Raw genomic sequence first — 15,218 nt, forward strand, 5'->3', positions numbered from 1 at the left:
GACTTGATGGGTAGTAGGGGCTTAAATGTAAGTTCCTCCAATATGTAAATGGCTAGGATTTTGTGAGCTTGAATCAGTTAACAAAGATAGCAGCTTAGTTTTCATTTATCTCCTCTGTCCTTGCTCTACTTAAGGCCTGTAGAAAAGAACTAGGGAGAATTAAAAGAGAAATGACCCAAATAAGTTCATGCATCAGGATGTTCATGGTTGTGTATGACAGAAAAGTCACTTCAAGATGGCTTGAAGGACGGATGCCTGGGTGGCTTAGTGGTTCAGCGTCTGCCTTTGGCTCAGGGTGTGATCCCGCCATCTGGGATAGAGTCCCACATTGGGCTCCCTGCAGGGAGCCAGCTTCTCCCTCTGCCTATGTCTCTGCCTCTCTCTATGTGTGTGTCTCTCATGAAGAATAAATACATCTTTAAAAAATAATTTTAGGGATCCCTGGGTGGCGCAGCGGTTTGGCGCCTGCCTTTGGCCCAAAGCACGATCCTGGAGATCCGGGATCGAATCCCACGTCGGGCTCCCGGTGCATGGAGCCTGCTTCTCCCTCTGCCTGTGTCTCTGCCTCTCTCTCTCTCTCTCTCACTGTGTGTGACTATCATAAATAAATAACATTAAAAAATAATAATTTTTAAAAAAGATGGCTTAAAGGATATAAGGAATTTTGTTAGCATATATAACCACTATAGTTCAAAGATAAGTCAGTCTTTAGGCATGATTTGACCAAGGCTTACGCTCTTTTTATGTAGTTATCTTTATCAATAATAAGTGAAATATTTGTATGAAAAATTAACAACTAATAGGATTACATGGTCTATTCTCTTCACCCCAGAGTCAAGCCAACCTTTTACATTTTGTACTCTTATCTCCTCACTAGTTATTATAGATATTTAGTGTCTTAGTTCTTCCATTCTTTGTGTTTTCTTTGTTTTTAATTTGGCCACCAAGAAGCATCTTTCCCTGGGAGCCCTGCATTGGCTTCAGACTGCTCTTTCCTAAATGACTCACTAGTGTCTGTAGGGTTACCATGATTGGTTTGGCCTAATAAAAACCTGTCTCTAGAGCTGAGCATCAGTTTGCACACTGGAGGACTGTTAGACCAAAGGGACAGATAAAACGGATTTTGGTAGGTGAGTCACAGTGTCAACTATAATGTAGATAAAACAAGAGGACAAATTTCAAGTGAAAAAATGTTTATTTTACAGTTCCTCAACTAAGAATATTCCAAAGTTAAAACAATATCAAAAATGAATCACTTTGTTTTCATAGTTTCTGACCTGGGTGGGGTGGGAAGGGAAAAAAAGTCAAATTATGGACAAACAAAATGAAATCACTTCATTATACTGTTCTAAAACTGTGTGCATCTAGGTGATACTGAACAGCATTTGAATGGCCTAACTGTGATGCATCAGTCTGATGATAATGACACAAGAGTGTTAGAATCTGAATGTCAAGTACCTGTGCAGAAGGTAAGAGAGTGATGTTATTTTTTCCTCACGGATCTTGGAGGGTTTTAAAATTGAATATGGAAGTGGAACAAGGGGTATTTTAAGCCTTATCTTGAATGAGATTTTGGATCTCTAAGCTTATTTAATTAAAAAGAAATATTCTTTGGCCTCTTCAATTAAAAAAAAAGTTATTTGTGAACAACACCTCCCCCATACCCTCTACCATCAGTTCTCATGCATGTATTTAATTATAAGTTCTATAATGCTGGTATTTGCCAACTATCCTGATTTTATTTTTTTAAGATTTTTTTTATTTATTCATAAGAGACACAGAGAGAGAGGGAGAGGCAGAGACACAGGCAGAGGGAGAAGCAGGCTCCATGCCAGGAGCCCAATGCGGGACTTCATCCCGGGACTCCAGAATCACGCCCTGAGCCGAAAGCAGGTGCTAAACCACTGAGCCACCCAGGGATCCCCCTATCCTGATTTTAAAACATTTCATAAAGCTATCTTTTAGAATTTGTTATGGGGGATTTCCTAATGGAGTCTTTGGTGCACTTACACTCAAACTACACATTGATCGTTCTTTCAACAAATATAAACGTTTTAGATGCATTAGGTATATCGGGTACTCTTCTAAGCATTTGAGTCATTCTCTGAAACTTAACTATGAAGGAGATGTTTATATCTTTTTTCTTTTCCCTCCTTTCTCCTACCTTTCCTCTCTTCCTTCTTTTCTTTCTTTTTTTCCTTGCAGTACTTCAGAGGACAAATCTTATTATTCCTAAGTGTTTGGGCACACTTAGGAATATCTAACATTTCACCATAAGGAGCATACTGATTTGATCCTTGTGTTTTCATAATATTTTAAATTTTCTTAGGTAATGTGCCAATAATTACTATCATCAGAGATTATGTTGAATTTAGGTGTTTTGTTGTTGATAAGAATCATTTTTAAAAGTGCCCTTTTAAAAAAAGATTTTATTTATTTATGACACACAGAGAGAGAGAGAGGCAGAGAGACACACGCAGAGGGAGAAACAGGCTCCATGCAGGGAGCCTGACGTGGGACTCAGTCCTGGGTCTTTAGGATCACAACCCAGGCTGAAGGCGGCACTAAACTACTGGGCCACCCGGACTGCCCAAAAAAGTGCCATTTTAAAAAGAGCCACCCACTGACTGGGTGGCTCAGTGGATTAAGCATCCCTTTAGCTCAGGTCATGATTCCAGGGTCCTGGGATCGAGCCCCATGTTGGGCTTCCTGCTCAGCAGGGCATCTGCTTCTCCCTCTGCCACTGCTCCCCTGCTTGTGCTCTCTCGCATTCTTCTCTCTCTTTCTCTCTCTCTCAAATAAATAAATGAAATCCTTAAAAAAATAAAGTGCCTTTTCTGATACCCAACATTAATTTTTTTTATTTTACTGGGTTTTAATAACAGAAGTGTTACCCATCCCCTTTAGGATGAAAAGAATAGTGCCACAGAATTTCTTAAATATTTGGTTTACTATAATCTTTATGTTTCTAATTTAACAAAACTATAATTTTGACTGACCCAAAATAAAGTTTGAAAACAATAAGAAAATTTCCAAAAGGGCAAAATAAGCAGAAAAACATCCAGTATATGTCATATGGTTGCAGTTTGTGCCATAGGTAAATGTGACATGTCTACTTTATTTCCAGTGCCTAGCAGGTAGTAGAAACTAAAATGTTGTAATGAAAGCTTAAGGAGGAATGGAATTGTGTGGCTTGTTCTCTTCACAAGAAACTTTCTATTCTTGGCATTGTTCCTTTACTGTCGATAGCAGCGTTACCTCCTATTGAGAAGAGAGGTTATAGAATATCGGTGCTAGAAGAGATACTTTGAGTATTAGTCTGTATGCATAAACCCTACAGCCCACGTGGTTCAAGCATCTTGCCCAAATAAGAGCTGAGAATAAAACAAAAAATTTCGATGAACATTCAACCTCTTGTCTTCTTACTCAGAAGTCCTAGCTTTGCCATTCTCTTACTTCAGCCTCAGGAAAAGATATCTCTTATTACCAAAATTAATTCATCTCTGTTTTTTTCTTTTTTTGTAAGATTTTACTTTTATTCATGAGAGACACACGAGAGGGACAGCGACTTGGAGAGAGGGAGAAGCAGACTCCATGCAGGGAGCCTGATGCGGGACTCAGTCCTGGGATTCCAGGATCTCACTCTGGTCCAAAGGCAGGCGCTAAACCACTGAGCCACCCAGGCATCCCAATTCATCCCTGTTCTTAATTCTTTTGCACTCAGCAGATTTATTTTGGAGGTCTCCTGCCATCTCTAAAATCTTTATTATTCCTTTTTGTCTTATTTTCCCACTAGGCCAGGGTTTCTCTAGTTTAGCACTATTGACATTTTGGGCTTGGATAAGTCTGTATTGGGGGTAGGGCCATGCATTGTAAAATACTGAACAGGAACCTTAGCCTCTTCCTCACTGGATGCTAGTAGTACCCTTTCCCCCACCCCTGTGTGGCAACCAAAAGCATCCACTTACATTGCCAGATGTCTTCCCTGGACAGAGGGGAATCACCCCCAGGTGAGAACCAGTGCCTTAATTTTGCCTAGCTGCTCCCCTATCCTTATTATTTGGCTTATCAGAGGAACCAGTGACCTCTAAAATTGTTACATCCTTCCCAAAATTGATACAGTGAGAAGCCAAAACGTTCTACTACTTCTCTATCTAATTGAACATTCACTATGGTGATTTCAGTTTTAGTCTCTCTGTAAATTACCCAAATACATATTTCTAGTCCTGACTTCCTATGATAAACATTTTTGATGACTTCTCGGTCTTCTGCAGCCAAGGAGTTGTGGGGGGGGGGGAGTGCTGGAGAAAGGGTGTTGCTAGCATCCAGTGAGGGAGGCTAAGGTACCTGTTCAGCATTTTACAATTCTTTGATTTATTTCTAATATGTCTCCTTTTTTTTCAACCTCATAAACCAGTACTTACTCTTTTAATCTGAGCTCTTTTTTTTTAAATTTTTATTTATTTATGATAGTCACACAGAGAGAGAGAGAGAGGCAGAGACATAGGCAGAGGGAGAAGCAGGCTCCATGCACTGGGAGCCCGATGTGGGATTCGATCCCGGGTCTCCAGGATCGCGCCCCGGGCCAAAGGCAGGCGCTAAACCACTGCGCCACCCAGGGATCCCCTAATCTGAGCTCTTTTTAACATAACTGGTCTAACTTGAGACCCTCCTTATTCTAATCCATTTCACTTTTAACATTCTTACATTGTTCTTCCCAATGTGTTCTCTTGATGACATTACTCATCTGTATGAAACCACCACTGGTTTCCAACTTTGACTCCAGAATGAAGATTAAACACCTTTACATTATGACCCGAAACTAACTTTTCAATCTGAACTAGATGCCTTATAACTCATTGCAACTGAACTATTGATTTCTCTCCAGATTATCCCTATTTATGCCTTTAATTATATTCATTCTTAATGAGGAATGCTTGCCATTCTCATATCTACCTTTCTAGTTGTTTTATTCTGTTATTCCTAAAAAACTGTCCTATACTCCCAAACCCACATACAAAGTTTACTATTTTAGCATCTGCCAAAATTTCATTGCAGTTAAGTAGAAATTTCAGGCACAAAGCTAGAGACCAGTTTTTATCCTTCCTTTATTCCCTATTTAATATATATCACCGGGTATTGCCATAGTTGTTTCAAACCTCTATCTGAAGATGGTATGCTTTAAATGACTGAGTAGTCAGATGAATTCTACAGTGGGTATTTAGCTTATTCCATGGGTAAAAACAAAAATAGGTTTTATTGACAACATATGGGAAACACTTCCAAAGGACATCTGGGTGACCACTGATAATGTCTGACTTTTATTAATTCATATATAGCTTTTATTATATGAGGTACCTTAACTCGGGTACCTTAACTCAATGTTCACTTTGTTGAGAGTTTTTATCATATAAAAACAGCTGTTGGGGTGCTTGGGTGGCACAGTCATTTAAGCATCTTGACCCTTGGGTCGTAGCCCATGGGTCGTGTGATTGAGCCACACGTTGGACTCTGTGCTCAGCACACAAGTCTGCTTGGATTTCTTGCTTCCTCTGCCCCTCCCCCCAAAATAAATAAATCTTTAAAAAAACAAGGGTTGAATTTGCCCATTCTTTTTCTGCATCAGTTGAGATGGTCATATGATTCTTATTCATTTTGGTAATGTGGTGTATCATATTTAATCTGTGTTCATCAGGGATATTGGCCTATGATTTTTTGTGTCATTATCTGGTTTCAGTATCGGGGTAATGCTGGCCATAAAATGAGTTTGGAAGAGTTCCTCTCCTATTTTGGGGGAGAGTTGGAGAAGGATTGGTATTGGTTCTTAAAATGTGAAGCTATCTGTTCTTGGATTTTTGTTTGTTTGGAGGCTTTTGATGATAGACTCAGTGTCCTCACTAGTAATCAGTCTGTTTCAGATTTTCTGTTTCATCATTTTCAGTCTTGGAAGATTGTATCTTTCAGGAATTTATCCGTTTCTTTCCAGGTTGTTCATTTCTTTGATATAATTGTTCATAGTAGTCTCATATCTTTGTATTTTTGTGGTGTCAGTTGTAATATCTCTTTCATTTATGATTCTACTTTTTGAATCCTCTTTATTCTGACGAGTCTACCTAAAAGTCTGTCTGCTTTCTTTATCTTTTAAAAAAATCAGCTTTTAGTTTCATTGATTATTTCTGTTGTCATTTAAAACTGCTTCTGCTTGGATCTTTGTTGTTTCCTTCCTTCTCTAACTTTGGGCTTTGCTCTTCTTTTTTCTAGTTCCTTGTAAGAACCAGAAAGGTATAAATTAGGTTATACATGAGATCTTTCTTGTTTCGTGATGTGTGCATTTATCACTGTAAACTTTCCTCTTGAATTGCTTTTCCCACATCCCATACATTTAGCAGTATTTCCATTTTCATTAGCCTCAAGATATTTTTTATTTTTTTTATTTCTTCCTTGAGCCCTTGGTTGTTCAGTAGTGGCATGATATGTAACCTCCATGTACTTGTGTTCTTTCTAGATTTTTTTCTTGTGGTTCCCTGCTAGTTCCATAGTGTTGTCAGAAAAGATGTATGGCATGACTTTGATATTTTTGCATTTATTGAGATTTTGTTCTGTGGCCTAGTGTGATCTATACTGGATAGTGCTGTTTACACTTGGAAAGAATATGTATTCTGCTGGTTTAGGATGAAATGTTCTGAATATATCTATTGGATCCATTTGGTCATCCAATGTGTCATTCAAGCCACTGTTTCATTGTTGATTTTCTGTTTGGATGATCTATCCATTGATGTAAGTGGGGGATGAAAATCCCCTAGTATATTGTATTAGTATTCCATACTTTCTTTATGTTTGTTATTAGCTGCTGTATGTATTTGGGTGCTCCCATGTTGGGTGCATAAATACTTATAATTGTTATATTTTCTTGTTGAATTGTTCTCTTTGTGATCATATAGTGTCCTTTGTCTCTTATTTCAGTCTTTGTTTTAAAGTCCATTTTGTCCAATACAAGTAATGCTCCCCTGATTTTCCTTTCTCTTCCATTTGCATAAATGCTTTTCCATCCCTTCACTTTCAATCTGCATGTGTCTGTAGTATGAAATGAGTCTCTTGGAGACATCACATGGGTGAATCTTGCTCCTTTATCCATTCCATCATCCTGTAGCTTTTGATTGGAGTATTTAGTCCATTTCCATTCAAAGTAATTATTGATAGGTATGTACTTATTGCCATTTTGTTGCTTGTTTTATGGTTCTTTTTGTAGTTCTTCCTTGTTATTGATTTTTCTTGCTTTCTTGTTCAGTTTGCTGGTTTTCTTTAGTAACAGACTTGGATTCTGTTCTCTTTATTTTTTTACATATCTAGTACTGATTTTTAATTCTTGGTTACTGTTAAGTTTGTATATATAACAGCTTATGCATATAGCAGTCCTTATTACATCGATGGTAAGTTGACCTATTCTTTACTCTTCTCCACCTCTACTGCCCCCTTTACTATGTTTAGGTATATATATGGTGTCATACCTTACATCTTTTTATTTTGTGAATCCCTTGACTAATTTTTATAGCTATACTTAATTTTACTGCTTTTGTGCTTCCTATTCTTATTCTTACTTATGGTCTTTAATTCAAGGAATCCCCTTTAATATTTCTCACAGGGCTGGTTTAGTGGTAATAAATTCCTTTAACTTTCCTTTGGGAAACTCTCCTTTTCTGAATGACAGGCTTGCTAGATAGAGTATTCTTTTTTTTTTTTTATATAAATTAATTTTTATTGGTGTTCAATTTACCAACATACAGAATAACACCCAGTGCTCATCCCGTCAAGTGTACCCCTCAGTGCCCGTCACCCATTCACCCCCACCCCCCACCCTCCTCCCCCTCCACCACCCCCAGTTCATTTCCCAGAGTTAGGAGTCTCTATGTTCTGTCTCCCTTTCTGATATTTCTCACACATTTCTTCTCCCTTCCCTTATATTCCCTTTCGCTATTATTCATATTCCCCAAATGAATGAGAACATACACTGTTTGTCCTTCTCCGGTTACTGTGGCCAAGTTAAAAAAGGGTGTTGCCTGAGTTCTTCTCTGGGATTTTGATGGAATCTTGTCTCACATTTAGATCTTTCATCTATTTTGAGTTTATCTTTGTGTATGGTGCAAGAGAGTGGTCCAGTTTCATTCTTCTGCATGTGGATGTCCAATTTTCCCAGCACCATTTATTGAAGAGACTGTCTTTCTTCTAGTGGATCGTCTTTCCTCCTTTATCGTATATTAGTTGAGCATAAAGTTCAGGGTCCACTTCTGGGTTCTCTGTTCTGTTCCATTGATCTATATGTCTGTTTTTGTGCCAGTACCACACTGTCTTGATGAACACAGCTTTGTAGTACAACCTGAAATCTGGCATTGTGATGCCCCCAGATATGGTTTTCTTTTTTTAAAATTCCCCTGGCTGTTTGGGGTCTTTTCTGATTCCACACAAATCTTAAAATAATTTGTTCTAAGTCTCTGAAGAAAGTCCATGGTATTTTGATAGGGATTGCATTATACGTGTAAATTGCCCTGGGTAACATTGACATTTTCACAATATTAATTCTGCCAATCCATGAGCATGGAATATTTTTCCAACTCTTTGTGTCTTCCTCAATTTCTTTCAGAAGTGTTCTGTAGTTTTTAGGGTATATTTTGAGAACCATTTGAATGGTAAATGGTTCTCCAACCTTTTATTTTCAGGTTGTAGGTGTCCTTCTGTCTAAAATGAGTCTCTTGTAGACAGCAAATAGATGGGTCCTGTTTTTTTTATCCAGTCTGAAACTCTGCGCCTTTTGATGGGGTCATTAAGCCCATTCATGTTCAGAGTTACTTGAACTTCTTCTTAAAGGGGAGTTTTAAGAGTCCCCCTTAAAATTTCTTGCAGAGCTGGTTTGGAGGTCACATATTCTTTCAGTTCCTGCCTGTCTTGGAAGCTCTTTATCTCTCCTTCCATTTTGAATGAGAGCCTTGCTGGATAAAGTATTCTTGGTTGCATGTTCTTCTCATTTAGGACCCTGAATATATCCTGCCAGCCCTTTCTGGCCTGCCAGGTCTCTGTGGAGAGGTCTGCTGTTACCCTAATATTCCTCCCCATGAAAGTCAGGGACTTCTTGTCTCTTGCTGCTTTAAGGATCTTCTCTTTATCTTTGGAATTTGCAAGCTTCACTATTAGATGTCGAGGTATTGAACGGTTTTTATTGATTTTAGGGGGGGATCTCTCTATTTCCTGGATCTGAATGCCTGTTTCCCTTCCCAGATTGGGAAAGTTTTCAGCTAGGATTTGTTCAAATACATATTCTGGCCCTCTGTCCCTTTCGGCGCCCTCGGGAACCCCAATTAAACGTAGGTTTTTCTTCCTTAGAGTGTCATTTATTTGCCTTAATCTGTCTTCATGGTTCTTTAATTGTTTATCTCTTTTTTCCTCAGTTTCCCTCTTTGCCATTAACTTGTCTTCTATGTCACTCACTCGTTCTTCCACCTCGTTAACCCTCGTCGTTAGGACTTCTAGTTTGGATTGCATCTCATTCAATTGATTTTTAATTTCTGCCTGATTGGATCTAAATTCTGCAGTCATGAAGTCTCGTGAGGCCTTAATGCTTTTTTCTAGAGCCACCAGTAGCTGTAGAATAGTGCTTCTGAATTGGCTTTCTGACATTGAAGTGTAATCCAGATTTTGTAACTCTGTGGGAGAGAGGGCTGTTTCTGATTCTTTCTTTTGAAGTGAGGTTTTCCTTCTAGTCATTTTGCTCAGTGCAGAGTGGCCAAAAACAAGTTGTATTGGAACACGGGGGAGTATCACTGGTCCGTCTAGCTGGTCTTCTGGGGGAGGGGCCTGTTGCGCTGATTCTCAGGTGTTAGCACTTGGGGGAGCTGCTCTGCCCCTGCCTGCTGCAGGGCTCAGCGGGGGTTGTTTACCCCGTGAGGTCTCAGGAGGAACAGTTGCAGTTGCTATGGCAACTCTGGAAGCCTGGATTCAGCCTCCGCAGGAACTACGGGGCTCGGGGGCTCTCGGCTCTCCGTCCGCAGGGCCTGGAGGCTCCGGGGCGGGGCCGCTGATCTGCTCAGCTCGGGGCAGGAGCGTCCTCGCTGTCCTGGGCCCTCCCGGCCTCTGCCTGTCCCGGGGGTAGGCCGGATCCTGGGCTGTGTCCCGGCGCCCTGTGCTCCGGGGCCTGTGTTGTTGGATTTGCGCTCCCGCCCCGCAGCTCCCTCCCTGGAGCCGCTCCCGAGCCCCTCCGAACTGCTCCGGTGCGTGCTGCAGCCCTTAGGGAGCTCGGAGCACTCTCCTGCGCTCGCAGGTGTCTGTTAGTGTCCCCGGGAGCCCGAGGGCATCCCCGCTCTCCTGGGTCCTGCTCTAACTCCCTGTGAGCCCCTTTCCGCCCGCCCGGGAAGGTTGGTGCAGCTCCTGCTCCTCCGGGACGGGGCTCTCCTGTCCTGGGGACACTCGCCCCGGCCTCAGCCCGGCTCCTCGCGGGGCCCCTCCCCCTCGGAGGCCTTTTGTTCCTTTATTTCTTTTTCCCCCCCGTCTTCCTACCTTGATAGAAGCGCGGACTTTTCTCACTGTAGCATTCCAGCTGGTCTCTCTTTACATCTCAGGCCGAATTCGTAAATTTTCAGGATGGTTTGAAGGTTATCTAGGTAATTTGGTGGGGACAGGTGATTTGGGGACCCTGCTCTTCCGCCATCTTGCCCCTCCCCTAGATAGAGTATTCTTGATTGCAGTTTTTTTTTTTTAATTTCCTTTCAGCATGTTGAATATATCATGCCACTTTTTTCTTTCCTGTAAAGTTTCTGCTGAAAAATCTGCTGATAGCCTTATGGGGTTTCCCTAGTATGTTTTCTTTTCTCCTGAAACTTTTAGAACTGTAGTTTGCCATTTAACTACTATGTGTCTTGGAGTGAACTTCCTTGATTGATTTTATTAGGGGTTTTCTGTGCCTCCTGGATTTGGGTTCCTTCCCCAGATTTGGGAAGTTTATAGTTATTATTTCTTCAAACAAATTTACTCCCCCCTTTTCTGTGTCTTTTTTTTTTTTTCTGGGATTCCTATAATGTGTTTCTCTGGTTGGTTCTTTTTTATGTTTTCTGTTTTCTGTGTCTTTTTTGGTGGCGTCTTTGAAGTCTCCCACCCTTTCCTGAATTCCAGTGAGTATTCTTATGACCAATACTTTAAATTCTCCATCAGTTTCATTTAGGTCTCTTGCTATGATTTTTGTCCTCTTCTTTCATTTGGAACTTACTCCTCTGTCTCCTGATTGTGTCTAATTCTCTGTGTCAGTTTCTCTGTTATGAAAGTCAGCTGTGTCTCCTATACATGAAAGTATTGGGCTTTCGAAAAAAGGTTCTGTGGTGCCCTGCAGCGCAGTGTCCCCTGTTCACCAGAACCTGGGGTTGAGGGGTATCTCCTGTGTGTGACATGTGAGCCCTATTGTTGTGGCTAAGCCACTTTTGCCTTCAGCCTCCTCATCTGCAATGGCTTTCTCTGCCTGTTGTAGGCAGGATTTGGTTCCAGTTTTATTAGTGAGCCAGTCTTCGTTTCTCCGGGTTTGAGTTGAGTCATACCAGGCATTTGCCATAGAGGCAGTAGCACAGAGCTGTTGAGTGCTCTCCCTGTGTTTTGCCTCAACAAGCTTTCATTGGTAGTTGAGTCCTGCAGCCGGACTAGATGTCTGCCCCCCAGCCCACAGCCAGGGCTATAGTTGGACTGCTGTGTGTGTGTGTTTATCTTTCCTTCTCTCCAAGTTAGTGGTCACTTTGGAGTGGTACTGGTTCCTGTCAGGGCTGCTTGAACACTGCCCAGCTTATGGCGTCACTTTGAATCACTCTCCTGCCAAGAGCATATTGGAAGGGACAGGTACATAGGAGAATGCAGGGTGGAGTACAGTGCCAGCAAGAGCCACTTCAGTTCACTGGACTGGGACCAAGGCAAACCAAGTTTTAGGGCACAGGTTTGCGGAAGCATGGGGGCAGAGTAAGAGGTATTAATTAATAAGTTATGTGGAGAGTGTTGAGGTCATGCTGGTTCCAGTGTCTAAGCTGAGGGTGAGAGGAGGGAAATGGCATCCACCACTTCCTTTGTTCTTGGAGAAGTCTGTCATTGATTCCTGCCCCTCTGGTTCATCTCCAGCACACAATCTGAAATGAGTAAACACATCTCCCTCTCATATACACCAGCTGTTTCAAACTAGTGCTTCTGTTGCTATATCTTCACAGTGCTGTTTGTTGTGCTCTTCAAGGATTTGGACTCCACTCTCCCAGTTCTCCCATAGAGCCTTCTAATTTTTAATGTTCCAAGTGTTAAAGACCTGCTAATTTGATTGTAAGAACTTGTGAAATTCAGCCTCTCTGGACTCCAAAGCCAGATATTATGGTCATCCACCTTCCTGTGCCTAGGGTGGGTGTCTGTTTCTTTCTCCTGCCCATGCTCAGCATCCTTCCCTCCTGTAGACAGTCTCATAGAGAGTCCAGTGGGTCTGTTTGGCTCCTCACCACCCTTGGTCCTTTATACCCTATTGTGGCCTCTTCTGTATATTTAGCTGTGCAGAGTCTAGTCTACCAATATTTGGAGTCATTTTCTGGGTTATTTACACTGATGTGTATGTTACCTATTTGTATCAACAGGACAAGGTGAGCTTAGGATCCTCCTCCTTTGCCACCTTCTGTATATAATTCCTATACATTTATTTTATTTTTAAAATATTTACTTATTCACTTGATAGAACACATGCCCATGAGCAGGGAGAGGGGCAGAGGGAGAGAGAGAATCTCAAGCACACTCCCTGCTGAGCATGGAGTGCAAAGTGGGGTTTGACCCCATGACTCTGAGATTGTGACCTGAGCTGAAACTAACAGTTGGACACTCAATGAACAAAGCCACCCAGGCACCTCTGTACTGGAAAATTTTAAAATACATATATTTCTATGGGTTGCACTGATCTAGATCATGATCATTTAAGAACAGTGTCACAATCAGTTAACTTTTTAAGAAAGGAAAGATAAAGTCATGTCAGAGGGTTCCCAGCAAATTACTATGTCATTCTTATGGCATCATCTTTCCTTCCTTATTAATAATTTGTATATTTGATTTAGTTTTCATATAGGACCATAAATATCTTTTTACTTATTTTTATATTCCTTGAAGGTTCTCATACTCTTAATATAGAGTAACCCCTGAACAACACAGAGTTGAACTGTTGGGTCCACTTATAATCCAGCTTTTTTCAATACAGTATAGTACTGTAACATATTTTTTCAGTATGATTTTCTCAATATTATTTTCTCTTTATTATAAGAATACAGTATATAATACATATAACATAGAAAATATGTGTTAATCGACTGCTTATGTTATTGGTTAAGGCCTTTAGTTGACCACAGGCTATTAGTAGTTTTGGGGGGAGTCTGAAGTTACACATGGACTTTTGACTATGCAGTTGTCAGCACTCCTCATCCCCATGTTGTTCAGTGTCAACTGTATATGTTTTACATTAAATTGAAATAATCGGTAAGCTTGCTATTTTAATTTGGTCTTAAATGATTAATGAATAGCTTATCTGTTGTCATATTTTCATATTTTTTAATAATTAAGTAAGATTACATAGAGACCTTTAGAATCTTAATTTGATCTATTATTGTATCAAAAATATTGTTTTCCTTCCAGTATATAGTTGACATCTGTAGACATATACTGAATCAGATATATTTGTTTTAGGATATAAAGATAAAGAATGTAGACTCTTGGAAAAGTTTAGGCAAACCAGTCAAAACATCAGGTGTACTGAAATCCTCAGATGAGCTCTTCAACCAATTTAGAAAAGCAGCAATAGAAAAAGAAGTAAAAGCTCGAACACAGGAACTAATACGGAAACATATGGAACAGAATACAAAGGAACCAAAAAGAGTTCAAGAAAATCAGAGGTCAGTAATTTACTGGATTAAGGGAGCCTAGGAGATATGGACTTTTTTTCATTTATCAGTTTCTTTTTGTTCAAGTATTCATTCATGTCTGCATGCATTGACTATGTATAGCAATCTCCATTCCCAATGGTGGACATGTAATTTTAAATATATTTCTTTTTTGTCAAGTGACCATGATTTAGCTATTTAGTAGAATACAAAGTGAATTTTAATTGTAAAAAGTAAATTTTATTGATATTTTTAATTGACAAGTAGTATCTACTTTGAAGAGGATAGAAATTATCAAGTGATTAAGCTATTAAAGATACTAATATAACTAAATCATAAAGACATCATTATTTTCCAGAAATGTCTTGTTTCCATTCTATGTGTAAGAACATAGCAATATACTTGCTTAGTTTCCATAACCTTCTCTTTGTTAATATAGATTGCCTTTGCAAAATTTGACATCAAAAGTCAAACTTAAAAATGATATCATAACATATGAAAGAAGGGATCTAAAACATTGCTTTATGTTTATAATTGAATTAACATATCTTTGTAATAAAAACTTTTAAGGAATTTGAGACCTACTTTGAGCTATATTGTTTCTTTAAGGGACCTTGGCTTCACTCAAGAATCTTTTTCAAACAAAATGCAAAATCAGTACCTTGGAGAACAGAAAGACCATCAGCAGTCTTCAGAAGCTCAAGATAAATACAAACTCTGGCTTCTCAAAGACCGTAATTTAGCAAGGGAGAAAGAGCAAGAGCGGAGGAGGAGAGAAGCAGTAAGTAAATTTTACTTTACTAAATCTAACTAAGGAAAGATTTAACAAAGCAGTGGCTTTTACAGGTTCAAAGATATATTCAGGGTGATTTTCAGTGACAGTGAATTTACATTGTTGGTACATTTACCTATCACTCTGGGCTGTTAACTAATTACAAATTAAAAACAAATAAATCCTTTTTTTTTTAAAGATTTATTTATTTATTTTAGAGATAGAGTGGGGGGCAGAGCAGGGGGAAGAGGGGGGATTCCAAGCCAACTCCATCCACCCTTACCTCACCAACTCCACCCTTACCTCAGAGCCCAAAGTGGGGCTTGATCTCATCCCTGAGCTGAAAAAAAAAATTCATAGTTGGGGGGCACCTGGGTGGCTCAGCGGTTGAGCGTCTGCCTTTGGCTCAGGTCCTGATCCTGGGATCCTGAGATCGTGTCCCACGTCAGGCTCCCTGCATGGAGCCTGCTTTTCCCTCTGCCTGTGTCTCTGCGTCTCTCATAAATAAATAAATAAAATCTTTAAAAAAA

General features: G+C 40.0%; 1 protein-coding gene across 1 annotated transcript in view; it reads left to right on the top strand.

Annotated features, from left to right (window-relative positions):
* Positions 1 to 15,218, top strand: part of BRDT (bromodomain testis associated) — a 51,246-nt gene that overhangs the window by 35,073 nt on the left and 955 nt on the right. The window contains exons 14-16 of the mRNA XM_055340641.1: positions 1,369 to 1,469; positions 13,723 to 13,928; positions 14,526 to 14,697. Of these exons, the coding sequence (XP_055196616.1) occupies positions 1,369 to 1,469; positions 13,723 to 13,928; positions 14,526 to 14,697 (479 nt within the window). The remainder of the gene's footprint in view (positions 1 to 1,368; positions 1,470 to 13,722; positions 13,929 to 14,525; positions 14,698 to 15,218) is intronic.

The sequence above is a fragment of the Nyctereutes procyonoides genome, unplaced genomic scaffold (genome assembly GCF_905146905.1).
Source record: "Nyctereutes procyonoides isolate TBG_1078 unplaced genomic scaffold, NYPRO_anot_genome, whole genome shotgun sequence".
Lineage (NCBI taxonomy): Eukaryota > Metazoa > Chordata > Mammalia > Carnivora > Canidae > Nyctereutes > Nyctereutes procyonoides.